At 46.2% G+C, this 26,932-nt stretch overlaps 2 protein-coding genes across 5 annotated transcripts in view; one reads left to right on the forward strand and one right to left on the reverse strand.

The window, feature by feature from the left end:
• bbs9 (Bardet-Biedl syndrome 9) overlaps nt 1-26,932 on the forward strand; it is a 45,783-nt gene that overhangs the window by 6,562 nt on the left and 12,289 nt on the right. For 3 of the 4 annotated variants that reach the window (XR_015860884.1, XM_088387312.1, XM_088387314.1), the window contains 14 exons: nt 86-215; nt 1,383-1,564; nt 1,932-2,008; nt 2,213-2,266; nt 2,329-2,431; nt 4,843-4,947; nt 5,969-5,983; nt 7,541-7,681; nt 7,952-8,047; nt 8,175-8,347; nt 8,471-8,623; nt 20,172-20,354; nt 21,221-21,470; nt 24,894-24,998. Coding sequence is in view for 3 of the 4 variants with exons in the window: in XM_088387312.1 (XP_088243438.1) it covers nt 86-215; nt 1,383-1,564; nt 1,932-2,008; nt 2,213-2,266; nt 2,329-2,431; nt 4,843-4,947; nt 5,969-5,983; nt 7,541-7,681; nt 7,952-8,047; nt 8,175-8,347; nt 8,471-8,623; nt 20,172-20,354; nt 21,221-21,470; nt 24,894-24,998 (1,767 nt within the window). In the remaining variant the exon portion in view is untranslated. The remainder of the gene's footprint in view (nt 1-85; nt 216-1,382; nt 1,565-1,931; nt 2,009-2,212; nt 2,267-2,328; nt 2,432-4,842; nt 4,948-5,968; nt 5,984-7,540; nt 7,682-7,951; nt 8,048-8,174; nt 8,348-8,470; nt 8,624-20,171; nt 20,355-21,220; nt 21,471-24,893; nt 24,999-26,932) is intronic. The other variant, XM_088387313.1, reaches the window with a different exon arrangement.
• On the reverse strand, nt 10,816-14,870 carry LOC148391642 (uncharacterized). Its single transcript, XM_088387739.1, has 2 exons — nt 14,436-14,870; nt 10,816-14,366 (listed from the first exon to the last, which is right to left on the reverse strand). Exons 1-2 carry the CDS (start codon nt 14,853-14,855, stop codon nt 12,855-12,857), a joined length of 1,932 nt encoding a protein of 643 aa, XP_088243865.1. The 5' UTR covers nt 14,856-14,870; the 3' UTR covers nt 10,816-12,854.

The raw sequence follows: 26,932 nt of genomic DNA on the forward strand, positions 1-26,932 counted from the left end.
TCTGACATTCTCCCCTTCCCCTTAAGAAAAATGACTTTTATGACAATTTGCCTCAATCCATATTTGATTCTTGTTTTCCATTTAGTGACCGACGGCACCACCAACCTGTTGCTAGGCAACCACACCAACATGCTGCTGGTGTACCAGGACGTCACGCTCAAGTGGGCCGCCCAGCTCGATTTTGTGCCGGTGGCGCTCCGCGTCGCCAACTTCCCGTGAGTGTGGCGCCCGTGTGCGCTGACGTATGAGCGCATACGCACACACGCTCTCATACACATGCCGGAATCGTTGCTTTTTATTAGTTTCCCGACTAGTAAAGTCGCCTTTTTGGGGCCCTCTGTGCGCCGGAATGTATCCTGGTCCGAAACACAAGGCCCTATAACTAGCTCAGTGGCGCCCCCTGGAAAGCTAAAAAAATCTATAATTTTATTATTTTCATATAGTAAATATATAAAAAATGATACAAAATAATATAACACATTTATAATAAATAATATCACACATAATAGAAAAATATATAACAACATTTATATAAAAAAATACTTTGGCAGACACGCCAAAAGGCCCATGTGCAAAATTCAGCAGTAAGACGGCCATTTTTTTTCTTTTCCTGGCAGCCATTTTGAGTTCATGCCAGATATTTCAGATTTGACAACTCTTACCGCGAAAAATATCAGCCAACGCTAATAAACAAACTGCGACATTATCACATGACGTCACGAATGAACCTCATGAACTGACCTTCTCCATCATCCCAACATGCGGCCTCGCTCGGGCTTCTTCTGTGTCTTTGCTCCCGTTCAACATCAACAGCGGTGGGTGGGAACATCCCACTGTGGGCAAAGTCTTTGTTTTTAATGTTGGAGTGTGTTTCCGTCACAGTCGCCCGCGTGCGTGAGTGTGTTTCCGCGGCAGTTAAAGTGGACGTTTTAATGTTGGCGATTTCCACCCGTGCAGGTGTGGAGCCTCCACCTGAACTCCGCCACCCTACTGCCTCATACGCGCGTGCGTGTGTGTGTGTGCGTACGTGTGTTACCGCCTCGTCGGCCTGGAAGTACGACACATCTGCAACCAGTTAACACGCACTCACTCACGCTGTTAAAACACATTATTGCATCACTCAGCATTTCCTGCTTCTCTCTTTTCCCATTTTTGTTCTGTCAGGAAATCTTGATGTAAATTTGATGTATTGTCCATTAAAAAAAAAAAAATGGAGGAAGTTGGACTCGCAGAAATAGAAGAATTTAGAATAATAGCATTCCGGTATTGAGTTGCTAATCAAAATATGGAAGTAATATATCAAATGATTTATTCCTTTACATAAAGTTTGTGAGAACTGCTTCACATCTGGAGTCACCTCGCAATTTCTTGTTTGGCCTCAGTGATTTGAAAGGCGCCGTGGTGAGCCTGAGCTGGGACGGCCACCTGCTCTGCTCCTACATGGGCACCGACCCGTCCTTCTTCACCACGCCCAAGGTGGACTCCCGCGAGGTGGACTACGAGCAGGCCGACGCCGAGATGAGAAGGCTGCACAAGTTCATCAGGGAGGCCAGCAGGACTCAGGGTTGGTCTAAATGCTGAGGCCTTTCTTCATGGTCTTACTTCAAACTGTCACCGTCAACCTTCTCCAAACGAAACTCCACTAGCTCATCGCTAACATATAATGCGAAACATCATAGACAGGCTAATGGAAATTAGCATAGAGGTGTACTTTTAAAGCTTGAAATTAAATAATTAACTCTACATGTCTAGTCGAGCTCAGTGTTGTGGCAAAACTCAAAATTTAAACTTGCAGAAATATTCAAAAACATTTTTTCTACTCGTTTAACCCCCCCTCCTTCTTCTGTATTGAACGTCATGAATTTGCGTACCGATTGAAGTGTCTAATGGAGTTCATCAGCATAAGCGCAACCATCAAATTTGTTTTTCAGACATTCTGCCTAAAGGTGAAAATGAGGAAGACGCCACGGTGACTGCATGCGTGTCTCCTCACATGGATATGCCGTCGGTACGCACACACACACACACACACGATGTCTGTCTCACAAATGTGTGTACACTCCTCACCTTTTGTAAATATTTGTATCCAAATTGTTTTTACCAAGGTCTCAGCTGTGAACCGCGAGGCGGATTTAATCACTCACTATCGTCCACATAAAACGATATAATACTACAAAAACGTGTAGCCATTTTGTTTTGTCTGCTTCCACAGCGAGCTCTGATCCAAGACATGGACGACCTTCCCGTTCCTTCGGTGACGGTAAAGGTGAGTTCAGAGTCACCTTTGATGACCTTTGCTTGCTTCATCTTGATCCCAAATGTGCGCAGGTGACGGTGAAGGCCAGCAGCACGTTGACCTCGGCCAGGCTGACCGTTGCCGTTCAGACGCCGCTCGCCGTCACTCAGGACCAGTTTGTCTTGGAACCTCTAGGTCAGTCCACGTGTGCAACATGTCGGACAACTTGTCTTCGACAGCTGTAACGGTCGTGACGAATCGTCCGCAGATTGTTCTTATCGCAAACATGTGAAAGCACTTGTGTTTCATTTTGGACGATAGATGAAAAAAAAAAAAGATCAATTGACTTGGAACAGCTGCAATCACGGGAACGCTTCCATCCGTGTTTTCAAAAAGCGCCGCTTGGATATGGAGATGAAAAGATTCATCCCGTGAGGGAAATTAAATTGTCACGGGAGTAATATTTAAACAATCAATGTGGGAGTTAAGACTCAAACACAAAAAATATGAAATTTTGCTTTTGTTATATTATTATGTTGCGCCACTATTTTTCATCAGTCACAGATTTTTTTATTTCGCAAGGCTCGGTACTCACTGTTATTTATTTTTTTTCCCGCTACCATATTAATTTTTGGCTTACTTGGATTTAAATAAGTCGTTTGAGAATCGATTTGATCTCCCATACTGCTCAGTGATTGACACCCTCCCCGTGGTGCCGGTGTCTTGTGTACTTCTGGTTCTGGTTATACGATTCGAAACATGAAGCTATTCGCCGCTGGAAACGATTTTTGTGACAAGACAAACGAAAAGCACCAAAGCATTCACAGCTGCGGACTTTTGATGCGACTCTACCGCAAGTCGCTACTTTGGACTTTGTTGGGGTTTGGCTGCTACCAGCTAATTAGCTTAGCCTCGCTACCGTCACATCCACGTAATCACTTGTGGGCTTTTATGATTTGACTTTTTATGCGTCTCAGACGGCGACTGGATTTGCGGCTCACCGCATTCTGCCTCTTTTGTTTTACGTTCATTGAATTTCTTTAGCGTCCTCTTTCACATCACTTTCTTCCGTCGTCCCTGGTTGATTGTCATGTTCATGCACACGTCGAAAGTCAGGAAGGAAGTGGTGTTTCTGTTTGGGTTCAGAGGTCAAAGGTGAGATTTTGAGCAGATTGGTCAGTGCAAGGGTCAAAGGTTAGTATTCTACTGGTTACCTCTACCAAGGAGCAAGTTAGGACAGTCTTGATATATTTTGGTATTCAAAAGTTGCCAGACGGATTGTCGCCATTTTTTAATTCAGCCCACGATGTGCCAATTTAATTTGTTTTCATGGAATTTGGAGTTAATGTTATGGGCAGTTCCTTCAAATATAATAGACACACACACACAGTTGCCACTTATCACCTTTTCCCTCTCTTGACAAGAATTTGCGTCCCTCTTGAACTTTGACCTTCAGCAAACAACCAGGAGTCACTTTAAACTTAATCACTCACACATGCACACACCAGGGTTACAATAATTCCTAATTTTTCAATTTAGTTTGTTTATATTTTCATTTTACTTTTATTTTTTTAAAAATTCGGTTACTTTTGATTTTTTTTTTTTAGGTCTATCTTTTTGTCACAACTACTTTGTTTTATTTTAAGTTTTAGTATTAGAGTAGTTTTAGTTTTTAAGATATGGAGTATACTTTCGCCAATGTGGCAAGCAAGAGGTCTCCAATGATCATGTGACGCAAGGTTAAGCAAACAGAACCGAGGAGGCAAAGAGGACACGACTGAGGAGGTCAAGGAGGCGAGATGGTCACCTTTGTGTGCCGTTTGTTTGCACTGTTGTCGCCGTAAACGGCTTAATGGCCCTGAAGGCCCGGCGGCCGGACCACACGGACCCGCGGGTCACTCGGACCGCCACTTGACCCGTCCAGATGTGCATGACGGCAAGTGAAGCGAGCAGAGACGCCCAAAAAGCTAGCGAGAGAGAAGGATTAGTGTTTCACTTTGAGTGTTTGTTGCTCCTAATGGGCCTGGGAACACTTAAAGCACTTAAACCCGTCCGAGCCGTTTGACCCGCTGGGGCGCCGAGGTTAAAAGCCTCCCGCTGAAAGACGGAATAGCGGCGAGGAGGTCAGTGCTCCTGAAAGGCTGAAGTCGGAGGAGGAGAGAGAGAGCGGACCTGTGGAAGGAAACCTTAGCAGAAGCACTTGAGCGCATTTGCTTGCTACTCCAAAACATTCCCAAAAAAGTCCACTTTCCTAAAGTTGTGTTTGCACAGGTTAAGTGAAAGCAGAGCAGGAATGTCACTAAGGAATCTCTTGATTTGTGTTTTTTTTCCTCCTCTCTTCCACACACATGTTTTGCTTCTATTTATTATTTGCACATGCACAACACGCTCATACATCGACACACACGTGTTTCGGGATTCGTCTTGGCGCAAAGCACCGCGGCTGAACCTCAAGACAAATTGTGCCCGTTTTTTAAAAGACGAGGGAAGGAAAGAGCAAGGAGGTGCTGAGGGTTGAGCCAAAGCAAGAACCGATCAACCGTAAAGATGGTAACATTTGAAAAGAAATATTCAAATGTTTATTCATGTCGCTGTTCTTTCCTCAGGAGTGGGCTCGTCCACCACGGTCGTCTTTTCGGTTTTCCTCAACGGCCGCTACCCGCCTGCTGACCTGGGCGGAGACCTCACCTTGTCCTACAGCTCGCCCACAGGTACTAAAATGGCCACCGTCCATCACGCTTAGGGTCGTGCTAATACAAAGCTAACTAAGCTTTTTTTTTATCATCAATGTAAAAAATTGCAAAAAAAATTACTTAAATATTTAATTAATTAAAACATAATAATAAATATTAAAATATTTATATAAATATTATCTGTCTCACAAAAACAATGACAACCAACAAATAGAAGTTAGCCTAGCATCTTTTATTTCTTCTTCTTTGTATTTAAATACCCTCTGGCCCTGTGCTGTCTCTCCCTGGACAGTCTCGGTACTACAACAGAGTTTCTCTTTTCCACTACGCCACACACTAATAGAGCAATAAGATCACACACGACTATTTTTGTTCCTGGTTCATGTTTTAAAGAAGTGGTGAAGACGTAAAAAAATAAAAGTATGTGTAGCCAGCTGTCGTTCGAACAATGTCCCCTCCAGTGGTTCTCTTTCTCGGAAAGGCTGCTGGAAGATGTAACTTTTCCCCCTTAGTGGCGGGCAACAGAAGCTGCCTTTATTCCAAAATGTCACAGACTTCACTATTAGTCCAAATAATCTCCCTCAGAAAGTAGTTTATTGAGAAAAAAAAAAAAGGGAGGTATTGTTTCCTTTGGATTGCGTTTGTGTTGGCAGCATGGAAGACTTTTCCTCTGCCCTAAATCCGTCTGGGAACGCTCGCTTTATTGTGAGACTAAAAATAGAACTCGAGCGCTCGAAAGGGTTTTGTGCGCCGCTGACGTCACCGAGGTGAAGGAACCCCGGCTGGCGTCACGTGACTTCAACATGGCACCACTAGTAAACATTATTTGAGAATAAATTTTTTGAAGAAAAAATAAAGTTCTACAGGAATTCAAAACTTTTAATAAAGATTCCGGATCAGCTTAAATTGTCCATCACGTGCGTTTTGGAGCGTTCGCTAGGCCGAGCGTGGGAACCAGGGCGAGCGAAACGGCGTCCGAGTGGAACATCTGCTTCTGTCTCACATCTTCTCGTGTCTTTGTCCTTCTTCTTCCCCGCAGAGTTCAACCCCAAAGGTACGTGCGCGCTCACGTGCATAGAGTAGACGCACAAACACACACACACATATGTCGTACGTACACTACTGTCCAAACAGGAAGAAAGCCGAGTCTTTTCTGTAACGTGATCCGCCACATACACACACACTTTCTTCTTGCAAGGTTTCTTTCCTTGCCTTATGAATATTTTCTTTTTGACCTTCAAACAGGATTTGCACAAGCACACTCATCAATAGAAGTATTGTGTTTTTTTTTTTTTTAATCCAATACTTGTTAGGACACACAGACACTCATTTTTCTTTTTATCCTTCATTCACAATTTAATGTGAAACGCACGCCTTGTTTTAAGATGAAAAATATTTTCTTTCCTTATAAGATTTCTTGTCACACGCAGATGCACGCACACACACATGTGCCTCCACGTTTTCTGAATTAAAATATTTTCTTTTTAGCTTTCATACAAGAAATCTTGCACACACACACACACACGCAGTATAGGCAGTAGTTGTCAGCCCATGTTTGTTTTAGTTGTCCGACTTTGTGAGCTTTGATACAGAATAGGATGTGCTGTGATCTCGAGGGGGCTTGCAAGGGCTACACACATACACACACACACACACACTCGGGTCAGAAAGAGGTGCTGGCTACTTATTTAGCCAGGAGCATTGAAAAGCCAGCTAGCATGAATTTTCCCCGGTGGACGCAGCACTTCAACCGGCTGTCAACAAAAATTCAACACAGCTTTGTCCCAAAATTCTGGCTGTTCTTTTAATCCCACACGTTCTCCTCTGCTCTGCTTTTCCTCTTTTCCTCCACCCAAGATAGAGTTTCCACTTTTTTTTTTTTTTTCTTTCGCCCAAGAAGCTCTTGTCACAGGAAACCCAAAGATTCTTTGCTTTGGCTCGTAACAGCGGCCTTCACGCTGAGGGCACCTGCTGGCGGGGCGGCGGGTTGAGAGGGACAGGGGGGCAGAGGCGAGGGCGGCGGCCGTCGGGTGGAATGCGGTGAAAACATCCAGCGAGCATGACACAGTAGCCGAGAGGCCGGTCGGGATAATGCGCCGGGCTCATGTTCGTTCAAAACCAATAGAATTATTCACGTGGTTGTCAGATAATTGTGTGTTTGTGTGTGTGTGTGAGAGCTCTAAGCAATAATCTGGAACATTCCACTGCTGCACGTGAACTCTTTTATTTCCAAGGCGCATTTTTCGACCCAGTTCGGCGACAAAGTTACGCTTGGCAGCTCGTTCTGTTTTTTTCTCAAACAACTTCCGTTTTGGACCGGGCTTCAGGACGGGTTCTGGCCGAGCTGTTCAAAAAAAAAAAAAAATTCACAGGGAAATCTCATCATGTGTGACTTACCATAACATCGATGCTAATTTCTGTTAGCCTGTTAATGATATTTCACATTATATATTAGCATTAAGCTAGTGGACTTCCCCTAGACAACTGCGTTGTACAATGTTTAATTCTTTTATGAGTCATTTTTTGGGAGTGACAAGTAAACAACTCAAAGGAATCCCGCTGAAAGTATACATCATACTTTTTGGATATATTTTGTGTTGTTGTTTTCCAGGAGTCCCTCACATCATCCAGCGCCAGTTCAGCCTTCCTCTGGACCTCGTCTGCACGGCAACATCTCCCAGCAAGAGCAGCGTCTTCAAAATCACCGTGGACACCAACCAGCCGCCCGTGGACCTGGCTACCATCTTTCCCGGTATACACACACTCGAGATTATCTTCTTATGTGTTTGAATGGGACGTCCTTTTTTTTTTTTTTTCTTCTCAGTAATCTGACAGTCGGATGCAATCAGCAACTCCGACGACAAAACACTCTCTCCTCGGTGTGTGTGTGTGTCTGTGTACATGTCCTCTTTGTTGCCAGTGTGATTGTCTTTTGTTGCCTTTTGTCGGCATCCTGTATGGCGATAGGCTATCAGAGACATCATGCTGGGCCTTTTTTTTTTTTTTTTGCCTCTGTGTGCAGAGTTTGCGGCCCACTCGGAAGATAACGAGGGAAACAGTTTGGCTTTCCGCTTCTTGCCCGGCGGCCTGGTGACCGTGTTGGCCTCCAAGACCTCCCGTAAGAAGTCCACTTTGAACTTTTATTGTTAGATAGCAAATAATTTAATAAACAAATAAAATATAAATAATTCTTTTTTTGAGGCAGTAAATCGTAACCTCAATGTGTGTTTTTGTGCTCGTGCCAGAACGCTATCGCATCCAGAGCGACGCTTTTGAGGACATGTGGCTAGTGACCAAGGAGCTTCTCCGCAGAGTCGACGATCATTTCTCCAAGATGGGAGTTGACGACTTCAAGAAGAGCTTCAGCGGACCGCTGCCCCTCAAGGACTACTTCCTGTCTGTAGACCACCACTTTGAGGTACACACAATGTACAATGACTTCCTGTTTGGAATTTGCTTTGTATTGGTTTTCCTTCCACAAAATTTGTCATTGCTGTGTCACCAAAAAATGTGTAACTTTGTGTTTTTGTGTGCGTGTCAGCTTCGCGTCAGCGCTCAGAAGTACCAAGACCTCCTGTCCGAGCGGGCCGCCCAGTTCCGAGCCATTCAACGGCGCCTTCTGACCCGCTTTAAAGACAAAACGCCGGCGCCGCTGCAGAACCTCGACACGCTGCTAGACGCCACGTACACACAGGTGGAAAGCAAACACACACACACCACTAATTAAGATGCCAATTTTGATGCAACTTGTCAATTTAAATTCTGCTGAAATGTCTCACACACACGTTAGTGCAGATTATTTAGCGTGTGAGATTTTCAGTTTGATGATTTTTACGGCGGTCCTGTTTCAGGGTGATTAGCTGCGAGCTCACAGCCAGCACACTTACACGCGTCGACGCACACGCGCGCACACACCTCCGCACGCAGGCGTGAAATCTCGTAACTTTGAGCAGATCCGACTTGTATATGTCCAGATGGCAACATTCTTTCCGCTACAGCGGGTGTGTGCGAGCAAGGGCGCGCTTATGCGACGGCTTCCATTGATTACATTCACATGTGTGTAACCGTTTCATACAGCGGAGTGACCGGATTCGTTTTTCGAGTTCGAGTCGTTTGGCTGATTCGATTCAGAATGAGCATTTACGACATCTGCACGGTAGTTGCCCAGTTGCTAGAGGTTAGCATGATGCTAGCTAGCGAACGCTGAAATGTACAGTGGGGGGGGGGGGGGGGGGGGCAGACCTGCGAGTGTCACTCAAGAAGTCACGAAAAAGGGCGGCGGCCATTTTTTTCCCCCCTCCACTTTCCATAAATATTTTCCCCGGCCGCCGTGTCCTCTCCAAACATCCGCCGTTTTCTTTTTTGTTAACACACGGGACTCTCCATCTGGGAGGGGCGGCAGCAGTTGGGGCCCGGGGAGCCGATCCGGGCCGGGTCCCGGCCAACGGAGCCCTCCCTTGTAATTAGGAGTTCAAACGGCTGGCTGACTGACGGCGTGACTGACAGGCCCGTCCAGGGGCCCGGCGGGGGCCCCTAATGGAGGCTTCTGGTGGACAGCGGCTTGATTTATCGGGCCCCAAATGGGCTTCTAAACACGACTAAACACAGATCCCACTGTGGAGTCGGACCACCGCCATTAACAGCCGGGCCTCTTATTGCCGTGCTGGAGCTCGGGCGCGCGCACACGCGGACTCGTGTTACATTCTCGGGCATTAGCTTGATTTCTGCCATTTGAAGTGGATTCCGTTTCCGCCGTCCGCTCGCTCTCCATCTTCCAGCGTTTTTGCTTTTAGCGGATCGGAGAGAAGTCGGCACGTGCGCCGCACATTTGCGGATCGGAACATGTGGTGCGCGTTAGGCGAGCCGGACCAGCTTGGCCCGTGCCCTTTTGCCGCTTTTTGAAGTCCGACGCGGACGGAACATTTCCAGCCACTAGTCCGTCGCTCGGATGGAAAACGGCTCTTCTGCTTGGCTTCGCTTTCGAGGACTTGTGTGAAGTCCAAAAAAATCGTTGCGCGATAACGTCTTGAACCCTTTCACCTGGAAAAGTGTTTGCGCGCTCGCCTGAGCTTAAAGTACCGTCGGGAGCCGAGAAACTCTGGCTCCTCCATCATCTTGCGACTCGCCCCTCAGGAGATGTTTCACCTCCGCAACACACACATTTACACGCTTCAACGCACACGCACACACACGGTCAGAAGATGAATGGCGCACAGTAGCGTTGTCGGTGATCCGGTTTGTTTTGCCCGAGTGTCACCGAGGGGGGCTTATCAATGATGGCTTTCATGCAGCTCCTTTGGGGCGTGTCCAGAAAAGCTGCTGATGTTTCCCAATGATACTTTGGAAAGGGGAAGCGGCAGTCAAACCAAAAATCAAATAAGTCCCGACTCACGGCAACTCCCAGCGTGATGGTAGCGCGCCGATGCTAATAAACAACGGTACAGTAGCCGCTCACTAATAACAAAGTGTCAGTCCAAAGTGTATATTTGCCCAGTCGGCGAGATTTTTTTCGTCATAGTTACGCGGTGACTTTGCGGGCGACGTCAAGGAGACAAAAAATAAGAAGACAAACATCTTTTCATTAAAAGCGCTTTAACGCGGCGCATTTTTCCCAGCGTCGTCATCGGTCGCCGGGCGGAGATTTAATAAATCCTCCATGTTGGAAGCTCTCGATGCCGCCGAGGGGGGATCAGAGAGGCCCCTGCGAGAGGTGTCACGGTGATTTTATGAAACGCTCCTGTCGTCGTCGGGGCGACCGTTGACTTAAATGGGACAAATGGCTCAAAACTCCAAAGTCAAGTGAAAACGCTCATAACGGATTGCTCGGTAAATTGTGCCTGTCTGATGTCGGTGGTGAGGCGACGCACATTCAACAGCCAGACAAAATGGATGCATAGCTATTTTATTCATCCCCAAAATGGCCGAATCACAACATAGGAAGCCATTTGCAAAGATGGCGGTGTTCACCTTCAGAACCATTTCAATTTTGAGGAGTGGGAAATCGTGTTGGACAAATGTCTTTGTGCCAGCTTTTTTTTTTTGTTTCGATATGAAAAAGTTGAAAAGTTTGAAGAGCGGAAATCTTATCAATTTTTGTGTGAAGGCGATGGCCTTCACACATATGTTATTCTACACCATTCTCTATTATTATTATTATTATTATTATTATTCTTCTATTTTATTCCCGCCACTTTTTTGTCCCGCTTCTTCTTCCACATAATTTATCCGATTCACTCCGTTCCACTTTTGACGTATTCCAAATATTCACGAGATGGGCGCTTCCATTTTTCTCGTTCCGAAAATTTTCCGATTTCGCAAAATTTGTGAATTTACGACAAATTTTTCCCCATTCATTCTCAATGGCAGATTCGACATTTCACATTTACGTCATTCCCCTTTTAAATTCACCTCATTCAGCACATTCAAACCACATTCGGAATGATTCTCGACATTCACAAAATTCCCAATTTCAAAAATTTCACGTTTTCACGTTAAAAATTCCGACAAAATTTCACGAAATTTCGTTTTTCACCTCTAATTTCTCCATTTTTCGACCGATTCAACCCGTTCCAACTTCCAACTGTTCATCTTTTGCCTACCTATTCCACAACTTCACACTTACAAAAAAATTCCAAATTTTCAAATTTGAAATTCAACCAAATTCTTCGTAATTTCGTTTTTCTACTCTAATTTCTACATTTTTCAACCGATTCAACCCATTCCAACTTTCAACTGTTCATCTTTTGCCTGCCTATTCCACAACTTCTCACATACCAAATATTCAAAATTTTCAAATTTGAAATTCAACCAAATTCTCCAAAATTTCGTTTTTCTACTCTAACTTCTACATTTTTCAACCGATTCAACTAATTCCAACTTTCAACTGTTCATCTTTTGCCAACCTATTCCACAACTTCCCATTTGCCAGAAATTCCAAATTTGAAATTCAACCAAATTTTTCTAAATTTCGTTTTTCTACTTTAATTTCTACATTTTTCAACCGATTCTAACCATTCCAACTTTCAACTGTTCATCTTTTGCCTACCTATTCCACAACGTCCCACTTACCAAAAATTCCAAATTTGAAACTCAACCAAATTCTCCAAAATTTCATTTTTCTACTCGAATTTCTACATTGTTCAACCGATTCAACCCATTCCAACTTTCAACTGTTCATCTTTTGCCTACCTATTCCACAACTTCCCGTTTACCAAAAATTCCAAATTTGAAATTCAACCAAATTTTTCAAAATTTCGTTTTTCTACTCTAATTTCTACATTTTTCAACCAATTCTACCCATTCCAACTTTCAACTGTTCATGTTTTGCCTACCTATTCCACAACTTCCCACTGATCAAAAATTCCAAATTTGAAATTCAACCAAATTCTCCAAATTTTCGTTTTTCTACTCTAATTTCTACATTTTTCAACTTATTCAACTCATTCCAACTTTCAACTGTTCATCTTTTGCCAACCTATTCCACAACTTCCCATTTGCCAAAAATTCCAAATTTGAAATTCAACCAAATTTTTCTAAATTTCGTTTTTCTACTCTAATTTCTACATTTTTCAACCGATTCTACCAATTCCAAGTTTCAACTGTTCATCTTTTTTCTACCTATTCCACAACTTTCCACTTACCAAAAATTCCAAACTTTCAAATTTGAAATTCAACCAAATTCTCCAAAATTTAGTCTTACACTTCTATTTTCCACATTTCTCAAGAAATTCAACTCTTTTCAACATCATTCGGCATCATTCCCCAAGAAGTGATTCAAAGTCTTCGCCTTCACACGCAATTTCTCCAGAAATTGCATTTTCTAGTTAATCAAGTTAGGCATCAGGACAGGAATCTTATTATCTCCTCCTTTTTTAAAATTTTGAGTCGTATTCATTTCGCCGGTTGGTTGTTGAAGGGGCGGAGCTTCAGGCTTGTTCTCTCCGACAGCAGCAGAGGAGCTTGAGGAGCCTCCCGAAGCAAGTGTTCTCCTTGGCCTCCTCGCCTCCCCCCCTCCTCCTCGCCTCCTCCCTCTTGCTCCTCTGCTCCTTCCTCTGCCTCTCCTTCCTCTTCACCTTGTCCCGCTTCTCCATCTCCTCCCACTCGGCCTTCAGCCTCCTCTCGCGCTCCTTCCTCTTCTCCGCCTCCCTCCTCTCGCGCTCCCTCCACTCCACCCTCAGCTTCTCGTTCTCCTTCCACTCCTCCCTGTCCTTCCTCTCCCGCTCCCTCCTCTCGCCGGCCTCCTCTTCGTCGCTGTCCCACCACTCCTCCTTCCTCTTCTCCCTCCACTTGCGCCTCTCCTCCTCCTTCATCTCCTTCATCCTCCACTCGACTTTGAGTCTCTCCCGCTCCTTCCTCTTCTCTTCCTCGCGCTTCTCCCTTTCCTTCCACTCGGCCTTCAGCCGCCTCTCCCGCTCCTTCCTCCTCTCCTCCTCCTTCTTCTCCCTCTCCAGCCAGTCCTCCTTGAGCTTGCGGTCCTTCTCCTTCATCCTCTCCTCCTCCTTGCGCTCTCTGTCCCACCACTCGCCCTTCATTCTGGTGAGCCTGCTCTTCAGCTCCTCGTCCATTTTGTCCTCCTTGTTCTTGCCCTCGTCTCTCCGTTGCCACACGTTCTCCTTTTTCTCCCCCTTCGAATCGCTGGTCGTCCCCTCCTCCTCTTCTTCCTCCTCCCTTGAAAAACTTTGGGCCAACTGCTGCTCCCTCACCTCCAAATACAGGATGCCAGGGCTCTCCTTCTCCTCCTCCTCCTCCTTCTTCACCTCCTCCCAGCTACTCTCACTCTCCTTTTCCTTCTCCTCCATGTTCTCCTCGTTCTTCTTCTCCTTCACCTCCTTTTGGCTCTCTATTTGCTCCTTGGGGTGACTTTGGCTCTTCTCCTCCTCCTCCAGCTCCTCCTCCTGGAGCTCCCTCTCCTCCTTGTTCTCCTCATTCTCCCTCTCCTTCACCTCCTTCTCGCTCAGCGTCTTCTTCTCCTTGGCCTCCTCATTCTCCTGCTCCTTCACCTCCTTCTCCTCCCTCAGCGTCTCTTCTTTTTCGCCGGGGTTGGCCTCGTCCATCCCTTTGACCGCCTCCCTCTTCCCCTCCGCCGCCGCCTCCCTTTTGCCGGCCTTCTCTTCCTTATTGCTGTCTTTGGGTTCCTCCTCCTTGCCCTTCACCTGCTTCTCCCTCTCCTCCTGCTGCTGGTTGCTGTCGGCCTCCTTTGCCGCCTCCTCCTCGTCCCCTTTGTGCTTCTTCTCTCGCTCCCTTTCCCTCCATTGCTCCTTCTCCTCGTCCTTGTGGTTGTTGTCTCCTCGGTTTTTCTCCTCCTTCCTCCGAGCTTCCTCCTCCTGGACTCTTTCCTTCTCGTCACACTCTTTGCCGTCCTCCTCCGCCACCGCCTCCTTCTCTTTTCTCTTCAGCTCCTTGGGCTCCGCGACGGCCTGCCGTCCTCGAGCCGGGTCCTGAAAAGCAGGCGGCGAAACATTTGGTCATCAAAGACGTAAACGAAACTAGATCTTGTTTTTACGCACCTGGCCGTTCTTGTGCTCCTCCCGCCGTTCCTCCCTGCCCTGGAGCAGCTCGTCTTTTTCACGGCTCCAGCTGGCCTCCTTCTCGGCCATCTCGTTGGCCAGGTCGTCCTTGGAGGCCTTGATTTCGTCCAGCTCGCGGTTGGTCTTGCGCAGCTCCACGCGGACGCTCTCCAGCTCCACGTTGATGGTGCGCAGCTCCACCTTGAAGCGTTCCAGCGCCAGGTTGCTCTTGCGCAACTCCGCCTGGGTCTTCTCACCCGCCCGCATGGTGTTGGATAGCTCCCAGTTCTCAATCAGCATCTTGCGGTAGTTGCCCTCCAGAAACTTCAAGTAGGAGGCAATGTTCTCCTCCATCTTGGGCTCACGCACCCTCAGCTCGCCGGCACGTGGCTTCCCCGCAAAGGGCCGACGGGCCGACATCGCGGCGATGCGTATTTGCCTCTTTGTGATGAGCCCGCGTCGTTCTCTGTGACATCGGTACGTTCGGGGGATGATGACGCTTCAAAGGGGGCGGACGGGCGGAAGAACGTGAGATGCCACGGGAGGCTCTTTTAAATCCACCTCCTCGTCGGCGCTCATAATTGGGCCATTCGGATCATTTTAACTCGTAATCGCAATATTGAGGGGAAGAAAATTGTAATTTTTTTTTTTTTTTGAAACGTGTGCACGCGTCGCTCTGCCCAAAGTCAACATGTCGTGCCCGCTTCACTTCGGCGTGACAAACAATGGCTGATTTGTAAGATTACACGCTGACTTTACGGCCGCGCGCGTGTGTGCGGCAGCCCGGCGACGCCGAGATGAGGATATTTATCTTGTAGCAGTAAATTCCCAGAGTTTTTTTTCCCCCCCTCTCGGGCGCTCTCATGGCACTCACGCTCTTCAATGAGACCATTCAGTGCAAAGCAAACACACACGCACGCTCGCACACGTGCACAAACACACACACAAATGCGGTCTCCACGTGTGTGTGTGTTTGCGTGTGACTCCGATTGGCTGTCCATGTTCATTATTTGATTGCGATGGTTAGCATACCCATTAGCATATTAGCTTTGATTTGGCCTCTTGCAATTTTGATTTAGCAAGGTTAGCATCCTGTTAGCATTATTCGCTTTGATTTTCCTTTTTGTAATTATTTGTGCAGACTGATTGAATGACCCTTTAGCATCCCGTTAGCATTATTAGCTTTGATTTTATCTCCTGCAAATTTGTCCACGTACACACACACACTTGATAGGCGTACAGCCTGGGAGGTTAGTGTGAACTTTTAATGACAGGCTTGTGTGTGTGTGCATGTGTGTGTGCGTGCATGTGCGTGTGTAATGAGTAGAGAGAGAGGTTCTGTGTGATTATAGGCCTCCTTTTAGAACCAGAGAGACTAAATATGGCTTCAGACTAAACACACACTCGCACACACACACACACACGCACTGGCAGCGTAAAGCGCATAGGAAGAGAAAAGAAAACAGAATATTCCTCCTGGCGGACAGGATGTAGTCAAAATCTCTCGTAGGAAATATAATACATAAGTTCAACTGGCTTGTGTCCCCGTCTCTACTCGCTGGTCTCCATCTTTTTTGTCTCCACCTCCTGATGTCAACCTCTATGTCGTGTTAATGTGTGTGGAAGACAGACAGACAGACAGACAGACGGACAGCTGTTTGGCTGAAACAGGCCCTCGGGTTTGGTCACATCACATTCTCTTAACACTCTCACTAGTTGTGTAAATGTGCGTGTGATTTAAGGGTGTTCACTACGGGCCGAGTATGTGCTGTCAGCATATGTGTTTGAACTTTGACCCCGTCCACACGTCCAAGCAGCTGTAGCGGACCACTTTATGAGGTGTGCGTGTGTGTAGGTGTGTGTGTTTCATTTAATTCATTTGACCTGCTTTAACCTCTTATGCAGGTCTTGCATTACATCCATCCAGATGTTTCCACACTTTTGATAGTGTAAAACTTGATGGAATATGTGTTTAGATATTCCATCAGTTACAAAAAATCTTTTTATGTCATAGAAAATGTCATTTGTTGGCACTGAAAAAAAAAAAAATACATGATTGGTTAAAAAAATTGTTTTAATATGTATTTATTTTTTTGAAGTGACTTTTTAACATTCATAAAATAGTTCAAATACATTTACTTGCATATATAAAGCACAATTTTTTTTTTCTTTTTTGGCAATATTTAAAGAAAGTTAAAAGAATGGAGGAAAAGATAAGAGCTTTTTTTGTGTCCCCCACATGTCCATGAAGACACACTTTGGACGCTAGTGCCAAATTCTCCACCCAAAAGTCCACTCCCACTCAACCCGCTCATTATTTCATCTCTGGGTGGGCCTGAGTGTGCGTGCAATCACCTCGGAACCTGCGGAGGTCAGCCCCACGCAGCCCGAGGCTACCGGGAGCCGAGCTGGATGTTAATCCCAGGTTGGGTGTCACTGCGGTGGGTCACGCTCTGTAATTTAGGCCCCTGCTCGGTCGGGGGCCTCTTGGCCCTCGGGACCACCCACTACATCACCCTGTATATGGAACATATAGAGTTTACGTCTTTTTTTTTTTTTTTTCCCTTCAGTCTATTTTAGTTTTGTTGGCTCCAGTTGTTATTCGTGGAGAATATATGCCGTTGTGTGCTGTAGGGTCAAAGGTTGCCCAGCTGTCCAGTATCAACAAATGCTAAGCTAACACAGCTAACATGGCGTTTCACTGGTGTTTACATTAAGGTCAAGTGTGTATTTGGAAAGGAAAAGTGAGTGGTCAGTTTTCCCAGAGCAAGAATGATGCTGCAAAATGTTTTTCCTCAAAGTGGAGCCAGACGAGGTTAAGTCCACAAAAAAAAAAAGTGTTCAAAGTGTCCTTTTGTCAGGCTGTGATTGATGAGCCGCCAAAGGAGGCGACTTCAATGTTTTGGCTGCCATGGTGGCTTCACTTTCGAGTTTTTTTCTCCACGCGTGTTCACACGCTGGCCGCACAAAGAGCTTTGCTGCGCGATGAAAGGTGGTGTGTTCGATTATCCCCGCCCTCCCCCATCAATCTCCCGACTCTCCTTGTCAGCCGATCGCTTTCGTCGCTACTCGATCGTTCACTCACGTCACTCGTGCGTCGTATATTGTAAATAGAGCCTCGACATTTATTTATCCAGTTTTACCACTCCCGTTAAAAAAACAAAAAATGCTTTTGATCAACAAATCATTTTTAATTTGAAGTTGTCCACATGCTTGGAATTAAATAAATGAAATTAAAATTAAATAAATATGATCTGTAAGCCTCAATACATTATCTTTGAGGACTTAAAATAAAAATCTCTGGAAAACAATAATCAAAATTATTACGGGGGAAACCAGTCATCAAAAAAGCATGTTTCTGCAAGATCAATTTAAAATGTATTTTCAATAAAGGGATGGAAATAGAAACAATTTAGCCGATTAATCGATAGATGAATCAACAGATTAACTGATTATTATAATCGTTATCCGGGGACTCCGAGAAAAACATCCCATTATAATTGCTGAATGGTGACAGAGTGGGTGAAGACTGTACCCCACTATAGTTTTTTTTTTTTTTTTTTTTTTGAGGTGGTGGTGGTGGTGGTGGTGGAGGGGGGGGCTCTCAGTTGAAATAACTTCCCGATCCGGTCAGGTCGCCAGATCCTGTCATGCGATCCTCCGTTCGCTCTGGGCCAGGAGGCTTTCATCAACTTGACTTTTTTTTTTTTTTTTTTTTTTTTTCTCCAGCTTCTCGGCCGCGGTATCTGCGGCGGTCTCGCTGCCTCCTTCCCTCGTCGTGGCGATGCTATCAGCAGACGTGTAGACAGACGACTCTTATCGCTATTGGTTGTGTGCGTGCCGCTTTTGAGCATCCACAATAGCGGTTACTGTCTGGCCACCTATCGAGCCTGCCATCGCCTCATCGCACTGTCTCCATGTCTGACGCTTGTTTACACGCCCGCCCGCCGTCTTCCACCTTTGCGTGTGTGCGCACCTGTTTGCCGGTCACAATTTTAGGTACACCTGCCAGAACTTTTCCCGCCTCACATTAACATAGTTGTGAGGTATTTACATATTTAATTGAGCGTATATTATTGTGTTGAGTGGTCTAAAAAAAAAAAAATGGATGACTTAATGTTGCGGCCCGTGAGTGACATCATCGCACGGCGTCCATGTTGTAGCTATTTTTATCCGCCAAGTTAGTAGACGAGTTCAAGACCCCTCGGCACATGTTTTTAATCATCCTCATTATCGAGGAAATGTCTTCTTCTGGTGTTAGGGAAAGAAGAACATTTGAGGAAATGGCTTTTGCAATCCCCGCCTTTGTTAAATGGCCATGCTAATTTGTTCGGGAATTAAGGAAACCACTCGCATGCACACACGTGTTGCACATGACATCAACTTTGCCGCCATCTGAAACAACAGCAGATGAACTTTTTTTTTTTTTTAAATTGAATTCCTGTAACGCAAAATTTCAATTAACCCGAATACATGTGACTCGTCTGTGTGTGTCCATTTGTACTGGTGTCTATGTCAGAACAGATGCGGGGAGGCATTGTTGCCCATTTGTGTATTTTTGTTTGTGTGTGCAAATACGACAAATTCCTCCTCTAAACTCACTGGTCAGTGTGTGTGTGTGTGTGTAGACTAAATGTGTCTTTGTGTCCACTCAGCTGGCATCAATCAGTGTATGCGTGGAAGCGAGCCGCTGCCCTGCCAACAATGGAGCCCTTCACTGCACCCTCGCTCTTTTTATCAATACACACACGCACACACACACTCGGGAGGGTGGTCCGCTTGAACCCGGTTTGAATGGTCAGAATGTTACATGAGGATCTTGCAGATCGTGGCTTTTCTGATTTGCTGACTTCAGCAAAAAAAATGTTTTTTCATCGGGCCACTTAAATTGAGTTTCTGCAGGGGGGGGGCGAGCAACTTGACTGGGTAGAGACGGAGGGATGAGTCAAGTCCGTCCATCTGTCTTCTTTCCCCATATTTGTGTCCAAACACCTTGGTCCAGGTGTCCTGTTGCGTTTTTTGTGGGTGTTCTTCCCAAATCCCACCAATCCATTTGTCAAGTCAATGTGCTCCATTAGTCCAGGATCTGCTTTCTCCCCCAACCTTCGGGCCTGTCCTCGCTTGTCCTCCTTATCGCTCCCAAGTTCAGAACGGACCCTGGTTGAGGTTCAGAGTTCAACTCGCTCGAGGTCTTAAGTTGCACCTTGAAAATGTGCTCGCTTGGCTTTTTTTCTGCTTGCCGCTTTTCTAGGTCACGGCAAGGACGCGACACGTTTTAAGTGCTCGTCGGGATGTTTAGCCAAACGAAGGCCGCGCCTTTCGATAAGAGATCAGAGAAGCGCTCACGCGGAACGTTGGCTCGTCCCGCTCTTCTCATGGATCTATTTGAGACTCCGACCTTGTCATCCTAGTGACTGGCTGGTGAGGAAGTGGCTGTCCACAGTCTGGCTCCTGCGTCAGCCTCTGACCACCAGAGTCCCTCAGAAGAGAGGAAGGAGGGGGCGGGGATGTGTTTTCATGTTGATCCTTGGACTTTATCCTTGGACTTGTTTTGCTTGGAGATGTTTCCATCTGATCTTCTCACCTCAGTGGGTGTTGACGTGCGGCTTGTGCGGGGAAAATACCATGCGGACAAAAGTAATAGGACAGCAGAAGTGGAAAATACAAAGGGGTCACATTTAAGAATTTTTCCAGAACTCTCAAGGCTGACTTTCCAAAATGTTTGTGGCCACGCAGGTGATGACTCTGGCGGAGGCGGCGGAGGAGAACGCCTGTCAGCTGGAAGAGGCCTTTGTGCGCCTGAGGAGCTCAACACAGCTCCTGGTGCTGCTGCTCTCACTGGGGCAGGGCCTCACACCCGAGCAGACCAACATCTTGGAGGCCACCATGCTGCCGCTGCTGCACGACACGCCGCAACTGGTACACACACACATACACACACACAGTGGGACAGGTGAGCAAACTCCCAGTTTGCTCCGCCCCCTCCATTCTGGACCCCATGCTGATAGGCCCCCTAATGAGTCCTAATGACAGGTCATCATGCCTCTAATGACCAACCACACGCACGCCGACTGAGAGAGAAGAACATTAGAGTTGAAAGAAAAAGAAGAAAAGAAGAGCGAGTTGAGAGCGGGGTCAAGAAGAGCACACGATGACAAGCGGGAAGTCCAAAAGAAGGAGGTGGTGAAGGAGAAGATCTTAAAGTCCATTTTTTAGCTATCGGCGTTCTTTTGGAGGAGGATGAATGCCGTCACTTGATTAATAGAACAAGCGAGACAAGGATCTCATTTAAAAAAAAAAAAAAATCTTGGCTCTCCGCTAGCAAAAATGTTCAGCGCCGTACTTTGAGACAAACGCTCCAGACAGACGACGTGACGTCCTGATCTGTCCAGTCTGGGAAAATCATTGGAGGAGCCCAAGCTGGATGTCATCCTTCTGAAACTATTTACAGTATCAAATATTTCTATTTTGTCTAGCCAGCCTGATATTTAATTGCCCCCCTCCCCACACACACACTTGTCCGCATTTAAGCAAGTTTACATAATTGTGTGTGTTGTTTGAGTGCGGCCCTCCTCTGCTCTTCATCAACTTTATGGCAGCAGAGAACGAAAAAAGCTCTTTGCAGCTGTGTTTTTTTTTTTTTTTTCAAACATTTCTGGAATTTCTTTTTTTTTTTATGTAGCTCAGCTGGATCACATTTAAGACGTCTTTACTTTGAATCTGATCCGACGTGTTTCGCGTTTATCTTCCTGGGCCAAACGTGATTTTGAGTGTCTCCCCCTCAGGGCTGGGAGGAGAGTTGCGACGCGGCCGTGTCCCACCTCCTGAGGACGTGTCTGTCCCGTAGTCCCAAAGACCAGGCCACCACGCTGGCCCAGGCCGGGGGGCCCGTGCTGGGCCTGCCCCGAGACACGGACCGCCTCAAGAAGCACATCACGCTGCTGTGTGAACGCCTGGCCAAAGGGGGGCGCCTCACGCTGGCCTCCGAAGCCAACGCCCAAGTCCCCGCCCAAGTCCAGAACCTGGCGGCCCCAGGTGAGTCTAAAAACCTCCGAGACTCGATTTGAAGCTTCAATTATCGGATTAGAACCGCAAGTCAGTTCATTAACTCGTGTTTATCTTTCGTCGTCGCCTCCGGTCTTGCTCACACACACAAACACAAACACTGTTACGCACACACAAACACACTAACAGCCACTGTAAACTGGGATTTATTTGCCGTCTCAGATGTTGCTTTTTTCACCCAGGCGTAGAGGTACACACTTGTTTATGTTTGCAACAACACCCACGGCAAACGTTCCCCCCCCTCCCTCTCTCTTCGCACACACACATACACACACACGGTGGAAAAAAAAAAAAGCCCCACTCGGTGTGGGTGTTTGTGTGTAAGTGAGTGTAAATGATAGCTTTTGGGTGGTAGAACATTCCTCACTTCAACACAAGCTGAGATGGACACACAGCAATAAAAAAAATCGACATAAAATCAACAGTATCATTAAGTCGACCTTTTTCCAACTTTTTTTTTCCTCCAAAACATGACTCCAAATAGGAGACAAGTGTGCTCGCTTCAAGAGGTTTTGATGAAATTGACTGTATAAACCAACACGTAAAAAACACAAAAAAGAATCAAACATTTTGTATTTAAGAGCAAAAGGTTCAAGCAATCGTCTGTTAGCCTAATGCTAACATCGAAACACAGGCTAACAGAAAGTAGCTTCAATTTATATTTGAGTTTATTTCTTTTGTTGAGGGTCGATTCTATTTTTTATTTTGAGATTTACTGTGCAAAAGGACACTTTATAGGATCATTTGGGTGTGGGCGGGCGTTTCCCAGCGATGTCTTTTTATTAAATAAATGAAACCTTCTTGTGGTAGCATCACGTCAGTCGCTGAGGTTAAGACATTTTTACAGCGCTCTAATTTAAAATTTACACTCTTGTTTGAAAACATTTATTAGGTCCCCGCGCCACTTTTATGAACACGTTTAACTTGCTTTTATTGGACAACAAAAATACTAAAAATGAACATGAGACGCTGTAATATTTGCATATTGGCGTTCTTTAAAGAAAAATCTGATTTGGCTTCGATTCTGTTTGCTTTCCGAATTATTCTTTTTCCCAGAATCGCTTTTTGGTTATTAATCAAACCAAAGCTCAAAGTTACACACGTGCACTACTTGTACCGTATGTGTGTGTGTGTCTGTGTGTGTTATTTTTGCAGTGCTGCGCTGGTAGCTGTGGTTTGAGGCCTGTGTCTATTTTCGACTTAAAGAGAGGGGAGAGGATGGGCTTGCTGTGTGCATGTGTGTGTGTGTTGCACTATATATTTGTGTGTGTGTGTGTGTGCATATAGATAATATAGAGCGTGCGTGCATGTGTGTGTGTTAGGTCTCAGCGCAGCTGTCCTTGTTGTGCGTCTGCGGCGTTTCCAAATTGAAGAGTGGAGCTCCCTCCAGTTCTAAAAATAACCGGCGGGCGATCAATAATTAACACGAGCCTCCGCCTCCTCCAGGAAATATCAAATATTCTCCATGTCGTCATACACACATTAAAACATATAGCGCGGTTAGGGATGAGCGCATGAAGTTTCTCGGGAGGTTCTCGGGTCCATAAGATGATGAGGGCGTGCTCTCCGTAAGGGGGCGGGGCTTATACGCCAGACACTTTTATCGAAGCATTCTTCGGAGCGGCGCACTGTAATCAGTCCGCCGGCCTATTTAAAGGGTGACGAGTCGTCACCGTGCGACCACAACAAACGGAAACCAATGAGAGATGGAGATGACGGAAATTATATGTCCAGGCGACGAGACCCATCTCAAAGCTCTCCTTGCCCACATGTGAGGGCATTACATAATTGATTCATTTTTCCCCTGCCGGTAATTTAGCGAGAAGTTCTCGGTGGGTTCGCTCGCTCGGAATGCGTCTTCTTCCTATGTGTGTGTTTGTGTACTCGCTGTAAATAGCGTGAAGGCCGCAGGCAAATTGGCGCTGTCGGCACAGCCGTGTCACCCTCACGTTGAGGCCGCAGCCTCCCGGAATAAAGCAGGAATGTGCTGATGAGAAGCAAAACACACGCCGGGAGTATTTTGGGAGCCGGCCGGCCGGCCGACGCGCTCGCTCCGCAAAAAAGAAAGTGTCGTCGGGACGACAAATCCAAACCGTCAAAGCGAAGTGTTCTTCCAGCTGTCGTCGACGCGCCCAAACCTCGTCTTTTATTTTTATTTTTCGCATTTTTCATGGGAAATCAAGCGCAACCCGCATTGTCTGTCTTTTTGGACAGCGGAAATGCCCAAAAAAAAAAAAATCTCCCGACCCAATCCGTGAAGGATGTTTTAGCTTCAGCCGGTCCACCCACGCTTGATTTTTTTAACCGTTTTTAAAACATTTTCGAACTCAAATTTTTTTTCTTTCTAATTGTAACATTTTACTGAGTTCTCTTTTCTTACCTGATGTTGTTATAAGACACACACACACACACATTCCCACCAAAATTGTTAGACAGCGTTGAAGGGGGGGGGAAAAAATGTCAAAAGTCTCTGGCCTTAGAAAAACACCTGCCCAATTAAGAGCGAAGCATATCCCATTTCAAACAACTGTGTGTGTGTGTGTGTGTGTGTACGTGTGTGTGTGTGAGAAGCCACATGCTGCGCTCTCACCAAACTGAACAAGAGTGGCTTTAGAAAGGCCAGGATAAATATTAGAGCGGGTTTAGGCTAATCTTCACACACACACACATACACACACAAAGAGGGCGGGGAAACATTCTCAGACAACTTAAGGTCGACATGATAGCAGACACACACACACACACAGAGGGGACACACAAAGGCAACATGTGTGCCGTGGATGTTAAGGGAAAGCAGCGTGAAACTGGGAATGATCCTCAGCGATGAGAGGAAATGAGGAGTGAGCCAGGAATGGAAGGAGGAGAAAGAGAGGAGGAAGGGGAAAGCGGAGGAGGATGAAGGGATGCGGGGAGTTACAATGAGGAGGAGGAGAAGGATGGAGAGAAAGCAGGGAGGAGTGAGGAGCAGGGGAAACATCAGGAACGAGACAGGGAGGGAGGGAGGGGGTGAGGAGGACGAGGATGAAGAGGAGGAGACAGGGAGGAGGGATGGACGGCAGACAAGGCGTCCAATTCATCCACCTCAGGAGCTCCTTAAATCCCTCATTGATCCCGGGACTCCAGTGGGGATTTACCCACCATGCACACACACACACACACACACATGCATGTTATTCAATGCCGCTTCTTTTTCTTCCTCCATGATCAATCATCTGACATCATAAAATGATTCTCAAGCTTCTGTTTTTTAATTTTCTGGCTGTTTTCATTTCTGCACAATTAGTTGCGAGCAAGTCATTCGATTGGCCGAGAGCAGAGATGCTCTGAGTGGTTATTCACGTGTCGTTTCGTCTGAAAAGAATAATCATGCTAATGCTAACGTATGTTGTTTAGGCTGCGTGGAGCCCATCGCGGAGCTGGCGGGAGACGAGACAGAGGAACCTCAGAACGCCACCAAGTTTATTAAGAAGAAACAACCTTCCAAGAAAATCAAGAAAGGTAGGTCGTGAATTCACATCACTCAGTGCTGCCAAACATTTTGTGGCACGTCGTGGTACTGCACTGACAATTGTCGGAATGTAAAAACACAAAAAAATGATAGCTTAATAGTTCCTTTGTGTCAAACCGACTCGTTTCCGAGACCCCGCCCGACCCCGCCACCTCCTCTCCAACATATTAAGCAGACACGGCCTGAGGCTCTTGCGTTGTCTTCATGTGCGGCGGCGGTATGTGTGGCTCCAGGACAGGAAGTGACTTTTGATGGACTTGAAAGGCATCAAAAGGTGTCTGCTAGGCAGGACGTCAGATCCGAGACCCCCACCCACACTTCTAAGATGCCTCTGATTCTTCAGCCCACCTGGAATTAGAGACGCTCCACACACACAATGAGCCGGCGAACATGCATTAACTCGACTTGAACTCTGACAATACAGCCACTGTTTTATTTATTTGCTAATTGCTAACAGCGTGCGTCTTTGTAGCGTCGGTCAATTGCTAACCGCGTGCCTATTTTTTGCATCCGTTAATTGCTAAGATCACGCAGCCTCATCCTCAAACACAGCCGCGCATTCACGTTAGCCACAAACACCCGCTGTTAGCTTCCAAGGCTGGCTAGTGTTTATTCGGCGCGCAGGATGGTACCCATTAGCGGGCATCATTAGCAATTAGCCGAGAGTGTTAGCATGACGGTAGCGCTCGTCCATTAGCTGCGTCAAAACTGTTGGCGGAGTTCGACCAAGGTCACGACGCTTAACGGGAACGTTGCCAAGTGTGTTTAATAATATAAATAGCTAAAAGGCATAGCGTCTGTCCTGATATTTAGCATGTCTGCCTCACAGCTCCCTGGTTCAGGGTTCGAATCTACCTCCAAGACTAATTTGTTTGCGTCTGTGAATGTACGTGCGAATACTCTTTTATTTACACGACACGAACTCGTAACTTGTAATTATTTGAAAGCAGGAATCGGACACTTTCCGCAAGTCAGCAGTAAATGTTGCCGTGGAGTAGAGGGTTGGACTCTGGTAATCTGGTGAGGGGTGAACTTTTTAAATTCTATGTTTTTAGCCTTAGATGCGTGTTGGAGCGCCGCAGCAGTTAGTATTTTTGCCTCTTCGGGGGGGTTCCGTGGCCTTCAAATTGGTGCGTTGACTAAATTACAGCTGGCTTTCTGGAACATGCGTCCCAACTCAAACATGTCCAGCGCGTCCTTCTCAAAATAACTGCACTCACGTATGCCGCTCACTCTCGCCTTCCTCGTGGGTGTCCTGAACCCCGCAAACCCAAAACGCCCTCGACGTCCCGTCTCCTCGGTGGACAAATGGAGCGGTAAGGTAATTTTTTTTCGCCCTCTGATGCAATGCAAGTAAATACATTTAGCGCATAACCAAGTCCGACTAGCTTAATGCTAATAAACAATGCCGAAGACGGGCTAACAAATAGCCACAGCGTTGTGGTCCTCGAAACTTTTAAGCGGTGGAGCAACACATGTAGACACACAATAAAACATTTCTCACAAGCGTATATTTATTTTTTGTGAAGAATGACAGAAAGAACAATTATAGTGTTCATTTTCTTATGTACTCGGCAACATAATACAAAAATGGCTCCAATAGATTGTTGTTTACGGCTTAGCGTCCTTGTTTCACATTATCCCGCAAGTTTTTTTTTTAAATTCCCTCGGTGATGTCGTTAGCCCGAATGCTTGCATATAAAAGAAGATTGAAAGCAGGATTAGTCCAAAACAGCCCCGTGTGTGTGTGTTTAAATACGAGCGTGTGTAATAGTAGCCCGGTTGTTAAACGCTACCATTGAGGACATGACCTTATCTCAGTAAACAAAAAATGAATTGAAGCTAATCAATGGCACGTCCGACTTAAAAGTAAAACTTTAACAAATAGCCACACCACGTGAAGCAAAGCTCCGCCAACGCGCGC

This window comes from Syngnathus floridae, chromosome 10, assembly GCF_059516105.1.
Source record: "Syngnathus floridae isolate MCC-2025c chromosome 10, RoL_Sflo_1.0, whole genome shotgun sequence".
NCBI classification, from domain to species: domain Eukaryota; kingdom Metazoa; phylum Chordata; class Actinopteri; order Syngnathiformes; family Syngnathidae; genus Syngnathus; species Syngnathus floridae.

Bases quoted from the DNA above. Each gene is read 5' to 3' on its own strand.
- LOC148391642 (XM_088387739.1), bottom strand. From the start codon at position 14,855: ATGTCGGCCCGTCGGCCCTTTGCGGGGAAGCCACGTGCCGGCGAGCTG. The intron at 14,367-14,435 runs GTGCGTAAAAAC...CCTGCTTTTCAG, and splicing joins AGGAGCACAAGAACGGCCAG to GACCCGGCTCGAGGACGGCA.